This window comes from Pecten maximus, chromosome 17 (genome assembly GCF_902652985.1).
Source record: "Pecten maximus chromosome 17, xPecMax1.1, whole genome shotgun sequence".
NCBI classification, from domain to species: domain Eukaryota; kingdom Metazoa; phylum Mollusca; class Bivalvia; order Pectinida; family Pectinidae; genus Pecten; species Pecten maximus.
Genome location: NC_047031.1, coordinates 22,292,012 through 22,318,000, shown reverse-complemented (window position 1 = coordinate 22,318,000; position 25,989 = coordinate 22,292,012). Strand labels below are relative to the sequence as shown.

Genomic DNA, 25,989 nt, shown 5'->3' with positions numbered 1-25,989 from the left:
TTCTGTTTTAGAATTTCAGCTCATTTGTATATTTTGCCTTTGTTCGAACTTATGAATTTTCTGGCTGATTAAGCTAGAGGTTTAATTTGATTTCTAAAATTTTTAGAAATAGAAATTTTCAGGGAAGCAAGAAAAAGTTTTATATATAGTAACTGAGTAACTTGGTTCATGACCTTGTGACCCATGACCTTGTAAGTCATGACCTTTTGACATATGATCTTGTGAGTCATGACCTTGTGACGATATTATAATTTAATGTTGTATATTTACTGTTTCTAGGTTATCACAGGTAGCTGTTGCTAAATTTGAAGATTTTAAAGAACAGTCAGCAACAGGACTCCAACACGCCATAGACATGCGAAAGTACACAGACATCAGGATAGATGTCAAGTCTTCTTACGTCATCGTACCAGAGGGAGGCTTCTACAAAAAGTAGGTCATATGTCATTCTACCAGATTGAGGCTTCTACAAAAAGTAGGTCATATGTCATTCTACCAGATTGAGGCTTCTACAAAAAGTAGGTCATATGTCATTCTATCAGAGGAAGGCTTCTACAAAAAGTAGGTTACAGGTCATTCTATCAGATAGAGGCTTCTACAAAAAGTAGGTCATAGGTCATTCTATCAGGGTGAGGTTTCTACAAAAAGTAGGTTACAGGTCATTCTATCAGAGTGAGGTTTCTACAAAAAGTAGGTTACAGGTCATTCTATCAGATAGAGGCTTCTACAAAAAGTAGGTCATAGGTCATTCTATCAGGGTGAGGTTTCTACAAAAAGTAGGTTACAGGTCATTCTATCAGAGTGAGGTTTCTACAAAAAGTAGGTTACAGGTCATTCTATCAGATGGAGGCTTCTACAAAAAGTAGGTTATAGATCATGCTATCATAGCGAGGCTTCCACAAAAGTAGGTCATAAATCATTCTATCAGAGTGAGGCTTCTACAAAACGTAGGTCATAGGTCATTCTACCAGAGTGAGGCTTCTACAAAAAGTAGGTCATGGGTCATTCTATCATAATGAGGCTTCTAAAAAAGTAAATCATCAGTCATTCTACCAGAGTGAGGCCTCTACAAAAAAAAAGGCAATAGGTCATTCTATCATAGTGAGGCTTCTGCAAAAGAAGGTCATGAATCATTCTACCAGAATGAGGCTTCTACAAAAAGTAGGTCATTCTACCAGATTGAGACTTCGACAAAATGTAGGCCATGAGTCATTCTCTCATAATAAGGGTTCTACATAATGTAGGTCATAGGTCATTCTGTCAAAGTGAGACTTCTACAAAAAGAAGGTCATGAATCATTCTATCAGAGTTAGGCTTCCACAAAATGTATGTCATAAGTCATTCTACCAGAGTGAGGTTTCTACAAAAAATAGGCAATAGGTCATTCTATCAGATGGAGGCTTCTACAAAAAGAAGGTCATGAATCATTCTACCAGAATGAGGCTTCTACAAAATGTAGGTCATGGTTCATTCTATCAGAATGAGGCTTCTACAAAAAATAGGCAATAGGTCATTCTATCATAGTGAGGCTTCTACAAAAAGAAGGTCATGAATCATTCTACCAAAGTGAGGCTTCTACGAAATATAGGTCGTTGGTCTTTGCTCCTTCAAAAGGTAGGTTATAAAACATAAGGAGAGGGAAGCTTCTACAAGATGTAGATCATACCACATAAGAGAACTTATACCAAAAGTAGGTCACAAGGTTGTTCTGTCAGAGGGAGGCTTCTTAAAAAATTAGAGGACACTGGGTCATTATAGCAGGAGTTTTCATAAAAAGTAGGTCAATCAGGCCAAGGAGTTATTCTATCACATTCATTTTGAAGAGAAATAGGTCACAAGTCATTCTGTCTAGAGGGAATTTCTATATTAATTAGGTCACTAGGTTATTCTATCAGAACAGTTTGTACAGAAAGTTAGTCACATTGAGTGTCTCCAAACTATACACATATTGTGTAATTCATGCATTAGTGTAGTCTATGCACCCTAAATTAAAATGGCCAATAAATAGGTGTATTCCAGTACACACAAAAAATGAGCAAAATCTCACAAAATGTGTCCGTTGGGCCTTTTGTTTTGATATTATCTGATTTCTTAAATGTTTCATGCATTTTACAGGAATTGTAAGCAGCTGATTCTTGACCTTGGTAATCTGAAGGTCAACAGTGAAAAGAACCAATCATCATCTGGTGTCAAGGGTCAGGTAAGGTCAATAGGTGAAATGTTAATAGATTGTCATCGGATTGTGTTTTTAAGTTTTGGCTCATGTGAACTTGTTATGTTGTCATGCTCTGTGATTCTACATTTTAAAAATTTTAAACAATGACAATGACAAAGTTGGAACGAATTAAAATATTATTTTCAGCATGATATCATGATTTCTTGTGGAAAAAAGTAATGCACCTTTTAGTAGCAGTTTCAAATTGCCACTGAATGTTAGGAACCTGGTTCATATTTGAAAAAAAAAAAAATGTTCATTAGTATCAGTGTAACTGCTTGAAGAAGTTGATTGATTTATAAAAATAAATCCCCAAAAAATAGAGATAAAAAAACGGAAGTATCATGATTACAGCTGTATATTATTATTGCCACTAACATGTTTTGTTACTAAATGTATTGACAGATTGCTTGAATGAATGTTCTGTTCTGTGAATAAATGTCTGTTTCTCAAATTTTGTAAAAATTCTCCAATGCTGTCCAAAATGTAAAGAGACTGCATGAAAGTTATCATCCATTTCATACTACCAACACCCCCTGATTGGAAAGTACTTTTCTGAGGTTTGAAGTCTGTAACAAACACCATTCCCTTATGGAAAGTTTTTAAAGGTGGGGGTCAACGTTTGGTTACATATGGCTAAAAAATCAAAAGTATGGTTTCATATGGTTAAAGAATAACAAGTAATTGAATCAAGGGCTGAAGCTAATGTTAAATCTCCATAGGTGTTGACCTTACTTTAACAAGCAAACTTTACGACTGTATTAAAATCTCGTAGATGACAATATGGACCAATCAAATAAGATTGTTTGTTTTGTTGTAAACAATAACAGTGTTGTGTATTGACTTCTATAAGACGAGTCTCGTTACATTGTTTGCTGTGATGCATTGCTTGTGTTATGTTTTGCTTTAAGCATGGGTCAAAGTTCAGGGCAGCAGCCTTGAAAGCGGGACAGAGTCAACCGACGAGAAGACTGGTATAATGTGATAATCAGCCGGGCGTATCGAATGATTACTTCATTTCATTTTCCATCTCAATGATTTATTATAGTAATTTACTACAGCTGTACAATATCTTAATTGTTTCTCTAGTCTGTGTGAATATGTAAAATAAGGATTTTTTTAGGGAATGACATTCATAGCTGATATGAATATAACATGAAATGACTCTTGTGTATTTACATTAAAGTTATCAAAGCTAATAAAAAAGGTTACCTCAAAATAAAAAATAAAATAAAATAGAAATAAATAAAAAAACTAAATTACTTTAGAAACATGGATATTTGTACCATGAAAAATACAATGAAAAATTGTTTTGAATGATTCCTTTTTGTGTTCGGCTATTAGTACTGTGAATAAGTTCTTATTTCTAAGTCATATGTCAGAGGTCAATGTCACTTATACTGAAGGGTATGAAATCTGAGTTTCTGTTAATGTAATGAAGGTTCAAGGTCACCTTGGCTTATTTCAAGGTCACTTATAATGAGCTAGCTGAAAGTACAATGACATAGATAATGGTCACCATGGTTGAAGTTGAAGACTACCCATAATGACAGTGGTTCAATATCAGAGAGATGGAAAATGAAATAGTCTGTATGTTGTTGCATGTATTTCAGAACTAGGTGTTTGGATGTCTGTTGACTTTACTACTGTAATCTGTCTTTATACCATTTTATAATACTGATACACTTAGACTGTTTATCATTGTGATTTCTACTTACTCCAGGTCATGTTTCTTAAGTCTATCTATTCTCTCCTTAAGTCAATACAAACGTTGATGTGATGTACAGATATTATGGTATGGGATAATCTATCTACAGGTATTAATCTGTCATCAAGTAAATCTGCTTTCTGTCTGGTGATGTACTTTTGCTTTCCTAAGCAGCAAGTGGATTCAATAATTTTAAGAGTTATTGCCCTTGTTTTTTGATATTTTAAATTTTTTCATTGGTCTCCTCTCTCAGACGTATACTAACACTTGGTGCATTTGGTTTCACTATCCGTATTGTTACATGTACAGTAACATGTACACATTACAATAATATCTGTCATTTAGGGATGAACGGTGTATATGTTCATCCTTGCGGTACTCTTTTTCTCCACAGGTATATTGGGGACATCGTGTGTGTTTTCTCACTACTGAGTATTATACTGTATCATAGCTTATTGTGAGGTTGGTCAGGTATCTTCTTGTCTGGGCCTTAATTTCTTCGGGAATTTCTGGAACTTCACAACTATTTAAACACATGTCTAAGAATCATTATTAATTCATCAACAAGGACAATTATATTGACCAGAACACATTTTTTGATAAGATGTTTACTTTTGTCAGTTTTTCTACTTCTATTTCCATCAATTTAAGTCTATTTGGAATACACTATTAATAGATATTAGCAAGGGAACTATTTTTTTTTTTTCAGTTCTATCAATGTAAAGAATTTTCTTGACTTCGTGATAATTAAGTTATTGTGAATACCCTGATATTTCTACATTTTCAAAGTCCTGATATCCATACATTAATACAACATTTGTGATAAATATTTATCATGATTATAAACATTTTATATATATAATCATTAAGATGTTTTTATATGTAATCTACAGATGGACACAGTAGAGGAAATCATCCAAAGGGCCTATGATAAGTTTAACATTGAAATTGACAGGACACAGCTTCTCTTTGTCAATCCAGGTAAGGGTAGGTTTATAAAGTAAGACAAATTCTTTTGTTTTACAAAAGTTTCCGAATTAAAGTTTTATTGACTTAAATTAACACTTATGGAAAGTTTCTGGCCTGGATAGAGGTTCACATGCGAGGATGGAAAGTTTCTGGCCTGAATAGAGGTTCACAAGGGAGGATGGAAAGTTTCTGGCCTGGATAGAGGTTCACAAGGGAGGATGCAGTGTTTTACAATGAAATATGGAAGGAAACTGGTGTACCGGGGGTGGGGACAGGCAGAGGGGTAGGGGGTGGAGGATATACCATGTGGTTTACAGGGAACTCTGTTAACTTTATCATGTGCTTGAAAAAAAAAAAAAAAACACACACACACATCACCATGGAGATATCTTCTGTAACACTCTTACATCCTTGTTTATGTACAACCCATTTTGTACTAACAGTCAGGCTGATTTTTTCTGGTTCAACTGGGTATTGTCTTGTGGAGCTGCCATGGTAGCAGCATTGATTTAATGGTGACTGTCCTTCTGCCATTTATCTTGTCATGCCTAGATATCTCCGATTTTATTTGTTCCTCCAACTTCATACTTGTGGCATGTATTAAAAGTGGGTCATTGTGACCTTAACTTTGACCTCTGACCTACATCCAAATAAACGCTTGTCCGAGCTCTTTCTCTTACGCTCCTTGTTAAGGGAACTTAATTCTACAGGAATGAATTCACTGGAGTGAGGTAGTATGTCATGTATAAAAACTTGGTCACTATGACCTAAATTTTGACATTTGAACTACATATAGTGGGGGTTTGGTAACTCATCAAGTTGTCTTGCTTTTTGTGGTGAATTTTTATCGATATTTTACAGGTGATGACTGGCAGGCGGTGCGGACACTGCCCGTGTCCCCTCTACACGTCCTGGAGCCGATATCTCTGTCTGTTTGCCTACAGAAGTGTATGTTTGACAAGGACTCGCGTATGGCCAAGTATGTGAAATACCTAGAAATATATATAAATGTATATGTACAATGCCCAACAGCCTATATACAAATGTCTTTGTAGACAAAATATGTGGTGGCCAAGTGGTTAAGGTGTCCAGACACTTTATCACTAGCCCTCCGCCTCTGGGCCCTGAGTTTGAAACCCATGTAGGGTAGTTGCATGGTACTAACCCTATGGGCTGGTGTTTTTTTTTCTCCAAAAAATGCAATTTTAGAATTTCTTACACTTTTAAGAAGAATGAGAAAATATGTAAGTTTTCTATTCCACAGGATGAAGGTTTCTGGAGAGTTGAAGCTGGTCAGTCTGACAATGTCTGACGCACGGCTACAGGAGATTATACAACTGGTGGACAGTATCCCCCTCCCCGAGTCAGCTCCTCCGCTAGAGGAAGAGGACATCTTCATGGTGACGATAAATTCAATTCTGATTTTCAATTTCAACAAATTTTATTGACAGATGTTAAGTGGGACAACATATTGGTTTTACTATATTAAAAAAACTTGTAGGGGAGACAACTCCATTGCAATAGCTAGTAGCCGGCATATATGTTATGCATACCTGAAATTTATACTCCTCCTTTAAGAAACTAGTACCCATGATGCACTGATATTTGTATAGAAAACAAATATTGAAGTAGGACTCCCCCCATGATTTCAGTACATGTATATCTCTTTCTATATGATTGGTTTTGGGAACTAAAAATAAGAAGTTGATTCACAAAATGATTTTATTTTTTTAAATCAATCATTTTGTTGATACAACTTAAATACATGATTTTAAATAATAAACCTCAAATTTATATTTCATAAATAATGTTAAAAAAACCACAAATATTCTTTAAGAGAAAAACAAATCAAAACTTTTTTTTGACTGTTGGTTTACAGAGTGCTACAGATATCCAAGTGACCGACCTTAATGCTAACCAATTAAGTCTGGCTGATGTAGCTGTTGTAGCTGTGGGGGACAAACCGGTAAGTCTGGACAATATGGCTGTAGGGGACAAACTGGTAAGTCTGGACAATATTGCTGTGGGGGACAAACTGGTAAGTCTGGACAATATGACTGTGGGGGACAAACCGGTAAGTCTGGACAATATGGCTGTGGGGGACAAACTGGTAAGACTGGACAATATGGCTGTAGGGGACAAACCGGTAAGTCTGGACAATATGGCTGTGGGGGACAAACTGGTAAGTCTGGACAATATGGCTGTGGGGGACAAACTGGTACGTCTGGACAATATGGCTGTAGGGGACAAACTGGTAAGTCTGGACAATATGGCTGTGGGGGACAAACCGGTAAGTCTGGACAATATGGCTGTAGGGGACAAACCGCAAGTCTGGACAATATGGCTGTGGGGGACAAACTGGTACGTCTGACAGATGTGGCTGTAGGGAGACAAACTGGTACGTCTGACAGATGTGGCTGTGGGGGACAAACTGGTACGTCTGACAGATGTGGCTGTAGGGAGACAAACTGGTACGTCTGACAGATGTGGCTGTGGGGGACAAACTAGGTACGTCTGACAGATGTGGCTGTGGGGGACAAACCGGTAAGTCTGACAGATGTGGCTGTAGGGAGACAAACTGGTACGTCTGACAGATGTGGCTGTGGGGGACAAACCGGTAAGTCTGGACAATAAGGCTGTAGGGGACAAACTGGTACGTCTGACAGATGTGGCTGTAGGGGACAAACTGGTAAGTCTGACAGATGTGGCTGTGGGGGACAAACTGGTACGTCTGACAGATGTGGCTGTGGGGGACAAACTGGTACGTCTGACAGATGTGGCTGGGGGGGGGACAAACTGGTACGTCTGACAGATGTGGCTGTGGGGGACAAACTGGTACGTCTGACAGATGTGGCTGGGGGGGACAAACTGGTAAGTCTGACAGATGTGGCTGTAGGGGACAAACTGGTACGTCTGACAGATGTGGCTGTAGGGGACAAACTGGTAAGTCTGACAGATGTGGCTGTGGGGGACAAACTGGTACGTCTGACAGATGTGGCACTGGGGACAAACCGGTACGTCTGACAGATGTGGCAGTGGGGACAAACTGGTACGTCTGACAGATGTGGCAGTGGGGACAAACCGGTAAGTCTGACAGATGTGGCTGTGGGGGACAAACTGGTAAGTCTGACAGATGTGGCTGTAGGGGACAAACTGGTACGTCTCACATATGTGGCAGTGGGGACAAACCAGTAAGTCTGGACAATATGGCTGTGGGGGACAAACTGGTACGTCTGACAGATGTGGCTGTGGGGGACAAACTGGTAAGTCTGACAGATGTGGCTGTGGGGACAAACTGGTACGTCTGACAGATGTGGCTGTGGGGGACAAACTGGTACGTCTGACAGATGTGGCTGTGGGGACAAACTGGTAAGTCTGACAGATGTGGCTGTAGGCGACAAACTGGTAAGTCTGGACAATATGGCTGTAGGGGACAAACTGGTACGTCTGACAGATGTGGCTGTAGGGGACAAACCGGTACGTCTGACAGATGTGGCTGTAAGGGAAAAACTGGTAAGTCTGGACAATATGGCTGTAGGGGACAAACTGGTACGTCTGACAGATGTGGCTGTAGGGGACAAACCGGTACGTCTGACAGATGTGGCTGTAGGGGACAAACTGGTAAGTCTGACAGATGTGGCTGTAGGGGACAAACCGGTACGTCTGACAGATGTGGCTGTAGGGGACAAACTGGTACGTCTGACAGATGTGGCTGTAGGGGACAAACCGGTACGTCTGACAGATGTGGCAGTGGGGACAAACCGGAAAGTCTGACAGATGTGGCTGTAGGGGACAAACTGGTACGTCTGACAGATGTGGCTGTGGGGGACAAACTGGTACGTCTGACAGATGTGGCAGTGGGGACAAACTGGTAAGTCTGACAGATGTGGCAGTGGGGACAAACTGGTACGTCTGACAGATGTGGCAGTGGGGACAAACTGGTACGTCTGACAGATGTGGCTGTAGGGGACAAACTGGTACGTCTGACAGATGTGGCTGTAGTGTTGGTCGATGATGACTGTGTTGTAGGAGGATAATGATTAAGATGTTACCCAATTCCTGATTTATTCTATTGAGTTTTTTGTTTGTATTTTAGGGAGATCCGAAAGACATGGATAGATCAACCTCTCAGGATCTCACCAACTACACTGACCTTGAACTCAAGTTTGAAGTGAAGAAGGTGAGCCCCGCTTGAATCTCTTCATGGTATCTTTGGCATTTAAGTCTGTTTTTTTATTAATTCCTTTAAAATATATACACTTTTATCAAATCTTCAAAAGACTATACATTAGAATGAAAACTAACTTAATCACAAGACTTTGTCCCTTTATTTGACCTTGAACTTTAGAACTTGACCTTAGAAATTTCAGTTGAGTGTGAATTTGACAAAAAAACCCACAAAGACTTTAATCTCTGTAACTGACCCCTTGACATTCCTAATTGACCTTGACATTTGGTATTTTATGTGTGCATAAAGTGACCTTGACCTTTGGTGTTTCAGGTGTGTGTGAATTTAATGCAGCACACCAACACAGAGGATATACTTGTACTAAAGCTTGTCATAGAGTCTATAGGAACACAACTGGCTGTACGTACACACGACATGGGCGCCGAGGCTTATATAGGTGGCATCTACCTACAGTACCTCAAGGAAAAAGGTCAGTTAGGGGGAATGTCATAACACTAGGGGGGAATGTCATAACACTAGAGGGGGAATGTTTGTAAGGACAGTCTTTAGTCACTTCAGTAGGGTAGTCAGACAGAAAAGTCACTTCAGTAGGTAGTCAGACAGAAGTGTTGTTCAAATAATTAGTGTCAATGTTGGTGAGTACAGAATTACGTCAGTAAAGTCGGTGGATTGTCGCTTCAGCAGGGTAATCAGACAGATATTTAATCCAAATGATTAAGTGTTATATTAGTCAGAACAGAGTTACATCAGTAAAGACAGTCATTAATCTCTTAACAGGTTAGTCGAACAGTTAAGACGGTCATTTGTGTGTTCGGTGAAACAGGTTAGTCAGGGGTAAAATATCTATTCAAGAGTAGGACTCCAGGTCTTTAAACAGGAATCACCAATGGCAGTGATTTAATGAAAACTGCAATTTAATGAGAAAGATTTTCTTCTACACCATGCAGGGCCTTTCTTTGTTTCTGGAGACCTCCCGTAGGATACATATTTTACTGAAATAGCCATTAGTCCGGTTACTAAAGTTAGAACTAGGCGACAATTATTTGAAACATGATAACATAATATGATATTCATATAACGTCATCAAGTCAGATAATATACAGATTCTTTCCAATCATTGAAAGGTTAAATATGATGAAAATGTTGGTGCTTTTGTTACCTGTATGTGATTTTGCTTATTAATTGTAGAATTTAAAATTTTTAATGTTTTTGTTAAATTTTAGCTGAAATGACTTTTTCAGCATGTGTTAATCTTATATTTTATTTTCATCATCTGGACTCCATTATCGATTCACATGAGATATCACACATCATCCTAAAATTAGTTAACAGTTGATGCTAATGCATTATGGGTAAAGCTGAGCATTGTGGGTAATGGAGAGCATGGCGTGATTCAGACCAGAGACTTTACCATACAAATTTATGAAAGAATTTTCTGTTTTTAAATCTCATTACTGTTTTTTTCCTGCAAAATGATTTTGCTTTTTTTCATCGTCATGTTGTCGTTCTGTCTTCATTTTAAAACCTGTATACAGATGTGTCGTGTTCATTTCATCAAGTTCAATTTTGTTTAGTTATCAATGTAAATTTTGGCTGTAAGATCCTGATAACATAGGCCTGGTTTGTGATTACTTCTTAGTCAGAACTTTTTCTAAGACTAATATTACTGACATTGGAAAATTTTTGCTCTGTTATTCCTAGAAAGTTGGTAAAATGATTTATAAATACTTTTTTTTTCTCCGTTTAAACTGAAAGGGGTGAGATTGTCTGGGATTGTAAAATCTTTTGAACAAAGAGTAGTAAAAATGATTAGGATTTAACTTTAAATTGGTGAATATTTTCTGATAAAATAGTTTTTAATTCATTTTTACAATTATCGAATGGCTTTAATAAGGAGTAAAATTTGATTACAGAAAAAAATGTAGTGTGTGATTGTGAAATTTTATTGATTGGCTTAAATAAGGAGTAAAATTTGATAACAGAAAAAAAACTAGTGTGTGATTGTAAAATTTTCAGGATTTTTGAAAAATAAAACAGTTGTTTCAATTTTGATATTAAATATTTATCCAATTTAAATCTCCCAGATTTTGGAGAGAAAACCTATACGAGGAAAAAGAGTAAGAATTTTTATGTACAGGCCAGTTTATAATAGATGGTTAAAGTTTCCTTTTCTTACTGCAACACAGGAATGTGTTCTTTTATAGAGTGTCCAAGAAAAATATTAAAAAAAATAAAAAGATGAAAAATTAATATATTAAGGAAATAATTCATCAAACAAAATGTTTTTTTGATGGAGAAAGGCAAATTGATTTAACCACAAGATTGAAAAATTTTAATGAAAAATTAAATATAATGTCTATGGAAACTTTCATCATTTTTATTATTATTATTTTTTTTTTTTGCATTTTGAATTGACAACTGGTCTGTACTGTCCTGTTACCTATATTCCCAGTATTTGAGATAGATTAGCATACTAACACCCCACATATAACTTAACCAATCAGTCAGAAGACAAAGAGTTACAGATATTATAGTTTTCAAGTCTGAAGGGATGGGGGATATTAGGATTCCTCTCCGTCCATTTCGTACAATTTGTTCGTAATGCTTAGATCGTCAGTGCTCTAGCAGCTTTAATCCTTGAGGGATTTTGATCAAACTTCTTACGAATACAAAGGACTATGATATTTTGAACCAGGTAGAGTTTCAGGGATTTAGGGTCAAGGTCAATGACAATGTTACTATTTTTAGCGTGGGCGGGTATGGGACTTGTATTGCTTCAGCCCAGTCTGTTTGTTGTCATTGATTGAATAATTCATCCTTTGTTTTGTTTTCATTCCACATCATATTTCCATTAATTCATCCTTTTAATCATTGGCTTTCTAATACTTTAACTTTACAGCATTTTTAAAATTCTTAGAATATGCTTAGATGTAATATGTATGGCTATTTTGATAAAGAAAATATGTTCTGATGATTTCAAGATTTATGTTTGATCAGCAGTAATGGGATATTCGTTGTTGGTTGGACTTGGAAAATAATTTATCTAGGAAATTGGATTTATCCAAACAAAATCATTTACAAATTTGATTAATGTAAAATATATTATCTTACTGAAATTGATTAGTTTTATTTGATAATTTAAAAAGAAAACCTCATTAGATATTTTTCTACAAAAAAATCAATTTGAAAATATAATGATATCTTCAAAAAAAATTAAAAAAGAGAGAAGAAAAAAAGAAAAACTCCATGTTTCATGACTTGAGATCTTTTGTAATGCTATCGGGCCCAATTTTCATCAAAATTCCTTTAATTAAGGAAATTACTTCAAATTTTCTAGAGGAAAATAAAGTGTTATTTGAGTAAGGGAAACTGCCTTAACTTGTGTAAAGCTTTCCTGTAGAAAATTTTAAGATAATGAATTTCTTTAGTTAAGAAAAAATTGGTGAAATCAGGGATGAGGATTAATATTGTTATATCTTATAGACAGAATTCCTATATACTTTATAGTGTTATTTTCTACTGACTATTAACTGTATCGTGATGCATTTTGTGTTTTAAATGTTGTTATGTGTGTTTATTTGCATGTTGAACAGCATCCGAAACATTGGTTCAAAAGTTAGAAGCTGCAAAAGGTTTGTTATCTAAATTTTAGTTTTTAACATTTTTATTGTGGTCTGTTATCAAATAAGAATTAATTTTGTTTTATGAATCTTCATTTGATATAAGTTTGATTGTGATCTGTATTTCAGTAAGATTTTTTTTTGTCAATCCTTAGGCTTATCTACATAAGTTTGTGTAATATCAGTTTGGTTGTGATCTGTCATTTAAATAAAATTAATTTGGTTTTATTAATCTTTTATTTTTAAGTGCTTGTTTTTCATATATTAAAATAAAATAATATTCTTTTTTAATTTTTATTTTAATATATTCATCACTTACATGTGTAAAACGGGCAGTGGGGAATTTCAGAAATAAATTCATGATAAAATTAAATTCTGTATTAATCCACTTCAAACATTTTTATATATATACAGTATATCTATTTAATCCAGCACTTAATGTGACAGATACATATTTTATTTGATATTATATATATTTATATAATTAATTATATATAATATTTAATGGAAATGTTCTGTATTTATTAAAGTTCTATTAAATCGTATCAAACAAAGATATATAAAAAGATTAATTTCATAATTATTTTAAAAAATATAAAAAAAAACCAGGCTTGATCAAACTTTTTGCTTATTAAGAATCAAATGAATATTCCGAAATCAGTGCACCATTATTTAATTCAAGATCCTATTAAAAACAAATTTAGGATATAACAAAGTATTTCCTTTGGTCCAGTGGAACTCATTATAACTGATTCTATGATATATTTTATAATAATGGTAACTTAATGGTGACTTTTTTGCAGCTACACACACATTATCAGGTTAGAGATTGGTGATTCTCTCACATTTGGCTGTTTGCTTGCTGAAACATCCTCATCATGTGGTCTACATTATAAATAGCTGGATCATGCAATTGGATTCATAAAAAATAGATATTAATCCTCTTTCTACTAAAATGCCACCAGCCATCAACTCACATTTATCAGTTGCCAGTGTGGTTGATTAAACTGTTAATCGACTTGTAATTATCAGCTTTTGTAAATTTGAGAAGTTGAAATTCTTCACGGATATGAGAAATTAAGATGAATAATGTATTATAATGGATACTAAAATAATTAGATTTTACAAGCTCTTAAAACATTTAAAACTGACTGAATTAAACTATAGAAATATGAAGGATCATAAAATTAACTTTTGATAAAGAGTTTAACAGCTTTGTTGACTAAAATCTTACAAGGTGCTATAGTACTGTTGAGGAAATGCTTAACTTACCAACATTTTCTGTTTTTTTTTTTAAAATAATAGTCGGCTGCAAAACAAAAAAATTAATAATTAGAATTATTACAACTATTAAAATGTTGCAGGAAAAATATAGCACAGTCAGCTTTGCTTTTAACAAATTTTTGGGGAGCATGGAACTCATTTTATAATCTTGATTCTTAAGATATATAGTGTAGCAGTTGTATATCATGAATAAAACCTCTATGTTAAGTTAACTGCATGCTCACACAATAATGTAATATGCATACTTGCCAACTTCTACCAGTTTCTATGTGGAGATTTCCATATTTCAAATGTTCAAGCCTTCGAAAAAGAATATTTTATAGAACTCTTTTTGAAAATATAAGTATTATTTAAAACTACATATGTATAATTTTATGCTGGTCATATTTGATTGTTAGAATTATGAACAATACAGAAATATTGGGGAAAAAATCAAGTCTCCCTCCCAAATTTGCAGGGTAGGCAAGTATGCATTTGGTCATGAGTCAGGTTTGTAGTTTGATTTCGTACTAACATCCACGGTTGCTGACTCCTAATTGATATGACGAAATAGCATGTATATGTGGGAGTGACCTGGTACTAACCCCGGTGTATAGTTATAATATAGCTCTAGTGGGTTAATTTTTATGTAAAATAGAATCTGTAATGTCCAAGTTTATGCAAGACATTAAAAAAACCATTTATATATAAAACAGTGTAGAGGTGTTTTGCTTTAATCAAAATTTGATCTGGATGTGTTTTGCAAGAAATTTAATTCCTACTGCAAAATATTATCTCTGCAATTAAAAAAAAAAACGTTATGTGTTGATTTATGTAAATTACATTCTAACATCTTTTCGATCTAATTTCATTATAACCTGTTAAATTTTTCTTCGATTCTTTTCTTCATTTATTTAATGATTTTTGTGCCTAGAGAATTTGATTTGCGAGTTTATTATTGTACTGACTTGTCGTGATGGTTTCACATCTGTAATAACTTTTTAACTTCCGAAATGTCCGGTCAATAAACATTTTGATTTACCCAGGAATATTGGAAAATTATGATATGCTTATGATTGGGGATATGTTTCTGAATGTTAAAAAAGACGAACAATAATTTATATTGATCACAATTCAAAATAAGGGTACTATCATGGAAAATCTGCTACATGGTAAAAGCCAAAAGCCCATGATAAGTACTTCATATTTAAAAAAAAGATTGCAGAATTTCATCAAAGTAACTGAAAAGGGAAAGATAAAGTTTTCTTTTTTTTATTTGGAATTGTGTTATATATGTAGGTTATGTAGGTGAACAAAAATTGATGAAATTCTGAAATTAAAACACAAATGTTCAGGAAATGAAAAGATTAGATATCAAGTAGAGGTCATCAAAGACTATTTGTATTTTGATAGTTTAATATTTCAAATCTGCTTAAACAATAATTATTATGTCACAGGTTCTTCTCTAACATACTGGGTTCAAATTTTTTCTATGCGAGACTAAAGTCATGAAAAAATAGATGTTGTGTAAAATAATGGAAAAACTTAAGGGTCATTTAATAAATTAAAAAAAAAATAAATAAAAAATGAGCCATCAAAATAAAATCAACATTCATATTACATTATCATTTTAAGTTGCTCCTGGTCAGTTTTGGTGACTGGTCAATGTATTCTTCTGTAGTGACCAATGGAGGGCCGCTGATAAATCTTATCAATACTCCTTCTGTGGATGACCACATGTACCGACTACTGACCGTCCACTATGTCAAGGTAAGACATTGACCGATGACCGTACATTGAAAGGCCTTGAATCCTTGGATACTGTCTGAGTGTTTGAAAACTCCTTGAATTTTGCTTTGGGGCCTTGTAAGGCTTTAATTCTTGAATACTGTCCAAGGCTTTGAAAAATCCTTGAATTTATGTGTATATAACATGAAATCTTCGTGGGTAAAAACTTTTGTGGTGAGTACATATAACAATAATCCATACAACAATATTCATTGTATTTATTCTTATAGTTCAATCATAGCAACCACAAAAACAAACAATTAAAGTTTATACAATAAACATTTCATGTTACACAGTAATTTTGACACTAATGTAACTTTTTTGGTACTGTAACAAGTTTTCATTGTACTTTGTACTTTTAGGCAAATCCAGATGGACCAGACTTTGCCACCACGCACAAGAAAACCGAGCAGACGGTGACCGTGACCTTTACCGCGCTGGAGGTGATGCTCCACCAGGAGGCGCTGCTGTCTCTCATTGTGTTTGCCGAGGGATTACAGCCGCCACCAAGACCGCAAGTAGAGATCAAGGCTAGCACCACAAGTGAAAGGAAAGAAGAATCAACGGACAAAAAAGATCGTCAGAAATCTGGAACGAAGAGTAAACAATTTTTTACCTACAGTAGTTTTATACAGTAATAGTTCAAGCAAAATCATTACACTTGTAAAGTTGACAATAAACTGTTTAATTTCAGAAACATGCCATGCTTATTAGTCCCTTTACCCGTGAAACCGGGGGGACTATATGATTCTTCTCCATCCATCTTATAACTTTCAATGTATATTTGTAATGCCAAAGTTTGTAAGCACTCTACAGGCTTCATTCCTGATTTTGATTAAACTGAAGACAATGATAAAGGACTGTAATATCTCAGACAAATTTGAGTTTTAGGGTTTTTGGGTCAAGTTTAAGGTCACCGTTACCGTTTTTAACAGGGGCTGATAGAGTACATGTATTGTTTTAGCAACACCCAATATGCTTGTTTGGTACAGTGTCTAGACTATTAGACCTGGTGTCCCAGTTTCCATCCCTTACAGAACATTTAAATATATATTGTATATAAAGAATCCACCAGATGAAGCTGTCAACAGTAGTCTCCAGATCTCCACTATTACCTAACCAAAGTCATGGTAAGGTTCATCAATCAGAGAGAAATCTGTTCATAAGAATGTTACCCATATAGGGAGCCAGGAAATACTGACAAAAGTGGTTGTTTTCCTGGAGTGGGACTATGTCGCTCTGGTAAGAGACTCGATCGCTGCATCTAATGAGTTGTCAAGGGAGAATATCGCTTTAGCTCAAGTGGTAGAATATTAGTCAAGTAAATATAAACCAGGGATTTCGGTTTAGTCTAGTAATTATAAACCAGGGATATGTTTAGTCTAGTAATTATAAATCAGGGGTTTCGGTTTGAACACTAGCAGAGGCAATAGAAATAATGACCTATCTCAGGGTCTCTTCTGAGGGCCTCAAGAGGTCAATAGTAGGCCCTATTCTCATTTTAAATGTTCTCATATTTAAATCTATTTCTCAAAGTTTTCAGTTTACTTTAGACAATTTTCTTCCTCATTTATTAGCTCACCTGCCCGAAGGGCAAGTGAGCTTATGCCGTGGCGCGGCGTCCGTCGTCCGTCCGTCGTCCGTCCGGCCGTCCGGCCGTCCGTCCGGCGTCAACTTTCCATTAAAGCAACTTCTTCTCAATAACCAAAAGGCCTAGAGACCTAATATTGGGCCTGTAGCATGCTGGGGTGAAGGGCTACCAAGTTTGTTCAAATGAATGACCTTGACCTTCATTCAAGGTCACAGGAGTCAAAAAGGCTAAAATCTTCAAACGACTTCTTCTCAACAACCAACAGTCCCAGGGAGTTGATATTGGGTCTGTAGCATGCTGGGGTAAAGGGCTACCAAGTTTGTTCAAATGAATGACCTTGACTTTCATTCAAGGTCACAGGAGTCAAAAAGGCTAAAAAAAAATTAGACGACTTCTTCAAAATAGCCAAAAGACCCAGGGACTTGATATTGGGTCTGTAGCATGCTGGGGCAAAGGGCTACCAAGTTTGTTCAAATGAATGACCTTGACCTTCATTCAAGGTCACAGGAGTCAAAAAGGCTAAAATCTTTAAACGACTTCTTCTCAATAACCAAGAGTCCCAAGGACTTGATATTGGGTCTGTAGCATGCTGGGGTGAAGGGCTCCCAAGTTTGTTCAAATGAATGACCTTGACTTTCATTCAAGGTCACAGGAGTCAAAAAGGCTAAAATCTTTAAACGACTTCTTCTCAATAACCAAGAGTCCCAGGGAGTTGATATTGGGTCTGTAGCATGCTCGGGTGAAGGGCTACCAAGTTTGTTCAAATGAATGACCTTGACCGTCATTCAAGGTCACAGGAGTCAAAAAGGCTAAAATCTTTAAACGACTTCTTCTCAATAACCAAGAGTCCCAAGGACTTGATATTGGGTCTGTAGCATGCTGGGGTGAAGGGCTCCCAAGTTTGTTCAAATGAATGACCTTGACTTTCATTCAAGGTCACAGGAGTCAAAAAGGCTAAAATCTTTAAACGACTTCTTCTCAATAACCAAGAGTCCCAGGGAGTTGATATTGGGTCTGTAGCATGCTCGGGTGAAGGGCTACCAAGTTTGTTCAAATGAATGATCTTGACCGTCATTCAAGGTCACAGGAGTCAAAAAGGCTAAAATCTTTAAACGACTTCTTCTCAATAACCAAGAGTCTCAGGGAGTTGATATTGGGTCTGTAGCATGCTGCGGTAAAGGGCTACCAATTTTGTTCAAATGAATGACCTTGACCTTCATTCAAGGTCACAGGGGTCAAAAAGGCTAAAATCTTTAAACAACTTCTTCTCAATAACCAAGAGTCCCAGGGAGTTGATATTGAGTCTGTAGCATGCTGGGGTGAAGGGCTACCAAGTTTGTTCAAATGAATGACCTTGACTTTCATTCAAGGTCACAGGAGTCAAAAAGGCTAAAATCTTTAAACGACTTCTTCTCAATAACCAAGAGTCCCAGAGACCTAATATTTGGCCTGTAGCATGCTGGGGTGAAGGGCTACCAAGTTTGTTCAAATGAATGACCTTGACCTTCATTCAAGGTCACAGGGGTCAAAAAGGCTAAAATCTTCAAACGACTTCTTCTCAATAACCAACAGTCCCAGGGAGTTGATATTTTTTAGCATGCTGGGATGAAGGGCTACCTAGTTTGTTCAAATGAATGGCCTTGACCTTCATTCAAGGTCACAGGGGCCAAAAAGGCTAAAATCTTTAAACGACTTCTTCTCGATAACCAACAGTCCCAGAGACCTAATATTTGGCCTGTAGCATGCTGGGGTAAAGAGCTACCAAGTTTGTTCAAATGAATGACCTTGACTTTCATTCAAGGTCACAGGAGTCAAAAAGGCTAAAATCTTTAAACGACTTCTTCTCAATAACCAAGAGTCCCAGAGACCTAATATTTGGCCTGTAGCATGCTGGGGTGAAGGGCTACCAAGTTTGTTCAAATGAATGACCTTGACTTTCATTCAAGGTCACAGGAGTCAAAAAGGCTTAAATCTTTAAACGACTTCTACTCAATAACCAAGAGTCCCAGAGAGTTGATATTGGGTCTGTAGCATGCTGGGGTAAAGGGCTACCAAGTTTGTTCAAATGAATGACCTTGACCTTCATTCAAGGTCACAGGGGTCAAAAAGGCTAAAATCTTTAAACAACTTCTTCTCAATAACCAAGAGTCCCAGGGAGTTGATATTGGGTCTGTAGCATGCTGGGGTGAAGGGCTACCAAGTTTGTTCAAATGAATGACCTTGACCTTCATTCAAGGTCACGTCGATCAAGTATGCTTAAATCTTTAAATGACTTTTAGTGAAAAGCCAAAGTGCAGAGAGACATTATATTGGTCCTGTAGCATGCTTTCAAATAACTGCAGGATCCATATATGAAAAGATCACTGCATTGCAGGTGAGCGATTTGGGCCCATTGGGCCCTTGTTGGTTGTCTTCCCAAAATGAGACAAAAAGGCCCCAATTCAATGGATGGAAAAAGCATTCGCACATTACAGAATAATGTTTATTGTATTATAGAGAAGGGAAAGGAGAAGGACCCTGATCAGATAGACATCAAAGTAAACGCTCATCTGGACCAGATCGGTGTGACCATCTGTACGAAACAAAACCTTATCACGGATCTACGTGTCAGAGGTAATCAACATGGTCACCTGTCACTCACTCGCTGTCAAATACAGTATTCGTATTTCAGTGTTTTAGTAGAAATTTTTGAAAATTCACTGGATTAACAATGTCGTTAAGTTCGAAATAATTGGATCTCTGTTCAAAGTAATGAAGTTGATGAACAAGGCTTTTGTCAAACAAATTGTAATTTTTAGCTCAGTATTCAAAAATCTAATTGGATCTCTGTTCAAAGTATTGAAGTTGATGAACAAGGCTTTTGTCAAAAAAATTTGCAACTTTTTACTGAGTATACAACAATTTAGCATGCCACATGTTTTTTGGACAGGAATCGATGCCAAGGTGACCATTCAGGAGGAAATGACTGTCGTATCTGCCATGCTGAAGGCTATCACCATCTTTGATCCTGATCCCGATACATTATACCAAAAGGTTGGTGCATGTTTTGAAATAGCTAATAATACCTATTTATTTAAAATCATTTTATTGGCAAAAATTGAATTTCTGAAATTTTATTGATCACGATGGTAGTCAGTTGGATCTAGAAACACCTTTAGAATACTCAATCAAGAGGACAAGAATGATAATTTAATTTCAAAAATACAACAATTGACAAAAGTTACTGCTGCAGGTTTCTGCTTTATCACAGAAAATTAAATCTCTTTGATAATATCTCAAGGGTGAAGCTGTACATTTTTTTAGCTCACCTGGACCGAAGGTCCGGTGAGCTTATGCCATGGTGCAGCGTCCGTCGTCCGTCGTCCGTCCGTCAACATTTGCTTCAAATCGCTACTAGTCAAAAAGTTCTTATTGGATTTTGACCAAATTTGGTCAGAAACATCCTTGGCAGAAGGGGATCAGATTTTGCATAAATGGTGACTCTGACCCCCAAGGGGCCTGAGGGGTGGGGCCCAATAGGGGAAATTGAGGCAATTCCTTTAAATCGCTACTAGTCATAAAGTTATGAATGGATTTGAACCCAATTTGGTCAGAAACATCCTTTGGAGAAGGGGAACAGATTTTGCATAAATGGTGACTCTGACCCCCAAGGGGCCAAAGGGGCGGGGCCTAATTGGGAAATAGAGGTTATTCCTTCAAATCGCTACTAGTCATAAAGTTATGAATGGATTTGAACCCAATTTGGTCAGAAACATCCTTTGGGGAAGGGGAACAGATTTTGCATAAATAGTGACTCTGACCCCCAAGGGGCCAAAGGGGCGGGGCCCCATATGGGAAATAGAGGTAATTCCTTCAAATCGCTACTAGTCATAAAGTTATGAATGGATTTAAACCCAATTTGGTCAGAAACATCCTTTGGGGAAGGGGAACAGATTTTGCATAAATGGTTACTCGACCCCCAAGGGGCCAAAGGGGCGGGCCCATTAGGGGAAATAGAGGTAATTCCTTCAAATCGCTACTAGTCATAAAGTTATGAATGGATTTGAACCCAATTTGGTCAGAAACATCCTTCAGGAAAGGGGAACAGATTTTGCATAAATGGTGACTCTGACCCCCAAGGGGCCAAAGGGGCGGGGCCTAATGGGGAAATAGAGGTAATTCCTTCAAATCGCTACTAGTCATAAAGTTATGAATGGATTTGATCCCAATTTGGTAAGAAACATTCTTGGGGGAAGGGGAACAGATTTTGCATAAATGGTGACTCTGACCCCCAAGGGGCCTGAGGGGTGGGGCCCAATAGGGGAAATTAAGGCAATTCCTTTAAATCGCTACAAGTCATAAAGTTATGAATGGATTTGAACCCAATTTGGTCAGAAACATCCTTTGGGGATGGGGAATAGATTTTGCATAAATGGTGACTCTGACCCCAAGGGGCCAAAGGGGCAGGGCCTAATAGGGAAATAGAGGTAATTCCTTCAAATCACTACTAGTCATAAATTTATCAATGGATTTGAACCCAATTTAGTCAGAAACATTCTTGGGGGAAGGGGAACAGATTTTGCATAAATGGTGACTTTGACCCCCAAGGGGCCAAAGGGGCGGGGCCCCATATGGGAAATAGAGGTAATTCCTTTAAATCGCTACTAGTCATAAAGTTATGAATGGATTTGAACCCAATTTAGTAAGAAACATCCTTTGGGGAAGGGGAACAGATTTTGCATAAATGGTGACTCTGACCCCTAAGGGGCCAAAGGGGCGGGGCCTAATGGGGAAATAGAGGTAATTCCTTCAAATCGCTACTAGTCATAAATGTATGAATGGATTTGAACCCAATTTGGTCAGAAACATTTTTATGTGAAGGGGAACAGATTTTGCATAAATGGTTACTCTGACCTCCAAAGGACCAAAGGGGCGGGGCCTAATTTGGAAACAGAGGTAATATCTTTTAAATCGCTACTAGTCATAAAGTTATGAAAGGATTTGAACCGAATTTGGTCAAAAACATCATAGGGGGAAGGGGAACAGATTTTGCATAAATGGTGACACTGATCCCTGAGGGGCCAAAGGGGCGGGGCCCCATATGGGAAATAGAGATAATTCCTTTAAATCACTACTAGTCATAAAGTTATGAATGGATTTGAACCCAATTTGGTAAGAAACATTCTTGGGGGAAGGGGAACAGATTTTGCATAAATGGTGACTCTGACCCCCGAGGGGCAAAAGGGGCGGGGCCCCATATGGGAAATAGAGATAATTCCTTTAAATCACTGCTAGTCATAAAGTTATAAATGCATGTTGTAAACTCAGAGAGTCTGGACTTCATTATTTCTTTAAAGCAGTTGGGATCCCCATGCTATAACCATAAATAGCATTGTTTGAGGTTAACAAACAAAAGGAATTGAACATGAACATTATTTTGACATTTGGTCAAATCCAACCAGGTGAGCGATACAGGCCCCATGGGCCTCTTGTTCTTCTAAAAATAGAACCTAATATGATTGATCAAACTTTTTTTAAAGAAAATATAGGTGAAATTGAAGGGATTTGGAAACTCTCTTACCTGTTCATTTAAACATTTCACTGTAATCAGTGTGGTAAAAATGATGTTTTGTAGATTTTTACGAGATTAGAATACAAATTTTAAAAATGTTCTGCACACATATTTCTATTTATAGATTATGGAGATCCAGGGTGAGGCTGTGCTAGCACTAGACATTACTATATATAACCACGCAACAGAGGGAGCCAAGTACGCCGACATGTCATGCATGGACACCAGCGTCAATGTCACACTCGGCTGCATCCGTCTTGTTTTTGTCAATAAATTTGTCAACGATTTATTGGTAGGTTGTACATTGTTATGTAAATTGATTTTGATAGAACAATGTCATTGTTTCCCAGTTTACATGGTAAGCGTGACCCGAACAATGCCATTGTTTCCCAGTTTACATGGTAAGCGTGACCCGAACAATGCCATTGTTTCCCAGTTTACATGGTAAGCATGACCTGAACAATGCCATTGTTTCCCAGTTTACATGGTAAGCATGACCCGAACAATGGCATTGTTTCCCAGTTTACATGGTAAGCGTGACCTGAACAATGCAATTGTTTCCCAGTTTACATGGTAAGCATGACCTGAACAATGGCATTGTTTCCCAGTTTACATGGTAAGCATGACCCGAACAATGGCATTGTTTCCCAGTTTACATGGTAAGCGTGACCTGAACAATGCCATTGTTTCCCTGTTTACATGGTTAGTGTGACCCGAACAATGCCATTGTTTCCCAGTTTACATGGTAAGTGTGACCTGAACAATGCCATTGTTTCCGAGTTTACATGGTAAGTGTGACCCGAACAATGTCATTGTTTCCCTGTTTACATGGTAAGCGTGGCCTGAACAATGCCATTGTTTCCCTGTTTACATTGTAAGTGTGACCCGAACAATGCCATTGTTTCCCAGTTTACATGGTAAGCGTGACCTGGTACACATGACCTATATTATAGTGTGAGTGACCTACATGGTATGTAGGAATAAAATGGCTAACAGGCAAACTTCTCAGATGTTGTATGTATAGGTGCTTGTCTTTGTTTGTTTACTTTGGGTATAATGTACAACAGAGAGTTAAGAAGAAAGAAAAGAAAATCAAATTTACATGTTTTGCAGACTATCTATGCTGTAGATAAACATAAACGTAACATGCAATGGCTATTTAATATTATTGATCAGGTTTTATGTCTTCTTAACCACAATGTTTATATTCAGACTGTCATAGACTGTAATTTATTTTCCTGTTTTACTGTAAAGAAAATGAAATATTTAACAATCAATTAACTTTTAGCATATGTCATTTGGTTTATAGATTTGATTTCATCCAAATCTAGTTCCAAGAAACATTACAAGGATTACATTATCAACAAATTAAAAACATGAACCATGTCTGTTTCAGGTGTTTGTGAACAACTTCCAGGCTGCCAAGGACCAGGCAGTGTTCCAAGCTGCCAGAGAGAGAATGGTCCAAGCTGGACAGTCTGTTGCCGAATTCTCCAAGGACGCGGTCAGCAAACTGCAGGAAAAGGCACCACGTGTCGGTCTCAAGATCAACATGCATGCTCCCCTTATTGTGATTCCACTGAGTTCAAAGTCTCGAGAGGTCCTGTTGGCTGATTTCGGAGAACTGAGTATTCAGAATAGTTTCCATCTGACAGGGAAGTCATCCAGCAGTGGGGTGCCAGCTGTGCTGGATAGAATGATCATACAGCTGAAACAGTTAAAACTCACCAGGTAGGTTGTCTCCCTTTGAGGAATTGACTATGTAAGTTATCTCCCTTTGATAATCCACTATGTAAGATATCTCTTTAACAAAAGTTTCATTATAAAGTGAATCTCGTCATTGATTGCTCTTAGTTTGTTTAAATATACTGTACATGTGGTTAAATTATTTTAGCTATCTATTTAATATGAGTACATAGGTTATCTCCCTTTAATGATGTTTTCCCCATAGGTTATCTCCCTTTAATGATGTTTTCCCCATAGGTTAGCTCCCTTTAATGATGTTTTCCCCATAGGTTAGCTCCCTTTAATGATGTTTTCCCCATAGGTTATCTCCCTTTAATGATGTTTTCCCCATAGGTTATCTCCCTTTAATGATGTTTTCCCCATAGGTTATCTCCCTTTAATGATGTTTTCCCCATAGATTAGCTCCCTTAAATGATGTTTTCCCCATAGGTTATCTCCCTTTAATGATGTTTTCCCCATAGGTTATCTCCCTTTAATGATGTTTTCCCCATAGGTTATCTCCCTTTAATGATGTTTTCCCCATAGATTAGCTCCCTTTAATGATGTTTTCTCCATAGGTTAGCTCCCTTTAACGATGTATTCCCCATAGGTTAGCTCCCTTTAATGATGTTTTCCCCGTAGGTTAGCTTCCTTCCTTATGGTTTTCCCCATAGGTTAGCACTGCTTTAAAAAATCTTCTCCATAAGTTATCTCCTTTTGTAAACATCTTTCTTTCATATCAAATTTCGTGTTAAAACTAATTTTGTAGCAAATTTACATTTAGTCTAGAAACTTCAAATTAATGAAGTTGAATGATGTTTGGGATTTGTTATCAGAGCGGTGTTCACCATTGCTGGGGCCAGTCGTGGTGAGTGTCTGATCCTGGAGCCTGTCACCATCACGCTGAATGTCACCAGGAATCTATCCATATCCTGGTACACGGACCAGCCAGAGGTCGACATCACAGGATCCATGGAGGCTATCGTGGTAAGGAATCGTCATGGTAACCATAATGATAAAATTTGTCAGGGTTTACTTGTAGTAAGAAATCTGTTTTAAGGCATTTACTATCCCCCCCACAACGAAAGTTAGGGGGTATACTGGAATCAGGTTGTCCGTCCGTCCCTCCATCTGTCTGTCTGTCTGTCGACACAACTATGTACCGGCTACTCTTCCTAAACTACTGAGGGAATTTAAACAAAACTTTATGGCAATAACCCTTATACATTGTAGATGTGCTTAATCTATATCATGTTTTCATTTTTTGGTTACCGTGGTAACCAGGTCACTATACCTCGTTTTTTGGGTGAGGGGGAATTTTGTCCAGTCAACTCCTCATAAACCTGTGAACTGCTTCAAGTCAGACTACA

At 37.0% G+C, this 25,989-nt stretch overlaps 1 protein-coding gene across 9 annotated transcripts in view; it reads left to right on the top strand.

Annotated features, from left to right (window-relative positions):
- LOC117315937 (vacuolar protein sorting-associated protein 13A-like) overlaps positions 1–25,989 on the top strand; it is a 149,391-nt gene that overhangs the window by 49,189 nt on the left and 74,213 nt on the right. For 6 of the 9 annotated variants that reach the window (XM_033870364.1, XM_033870368.1, XM_033870365.1 and 3 more), the window contains 18 exons: positions 280–432; positions 2,116–2,200; positions 3,127–3,189; positions 4,817–4,904; positions 5,754–5,871; positions 6,157–6,292; positions 6,772–6,858; positions 8,989–9,072; positions 9,394–9,550; positions 12,675–12,713; positions 13,505–13,522; positions 15,646–15,734; positions 16,115–16,352; positions 19,840–19,956; positions 20,273–20,376; positions 23,019–23,186; positions 24,291–24,625; positions 25,456–25,606. In XM_033870364.1, the coding sequence (XP_033726255.1) occupies positions 280–432; positions 2,116–2,200; positions 3,127–3,189; positions 4,817–4,904; positions 5,754–5,871; positions 6,157–6,292; positions 6,772–6,858; positions 8,989–9,072; positions 9,394–9,550; positions 12,675–12,713; positions 13,505–13,522; positions 15,646–15,734; positions 16,115–16,352; positions 19,840–19,956; positions 20,273–20,376; positions 23,019–23,186; positions 24,291–24,625; positions 25,456–25,606 (2,230 nt within the window). Of the gene's footprint in view, positions 1–279; positions 433–2,115; positions 2,201–3,126; positions 3,190–4,816; positions 4,905–5,753; positions 5,872–6,156; positions 6,293–6,771; positions 6,859–8,988; positions 9,073–9,393; positions 9,551–11,165; positions 11,199–12,674; positions 12,714–13,504; positions 13,523–15,645; positions 15,735–16,114; positions 16,353–19,839; positions 19,957–20,272; positions 20,377–23,018; positions 23,187–24,290; positions 24,626–25,455; positions 25,607–25,989 lie in introns of all 9 variants that reach the window. The other 3 variants (XM_033870369.1, XM_033870366.1, XM_033870367.1) reach the window with 3 other exon arrangements.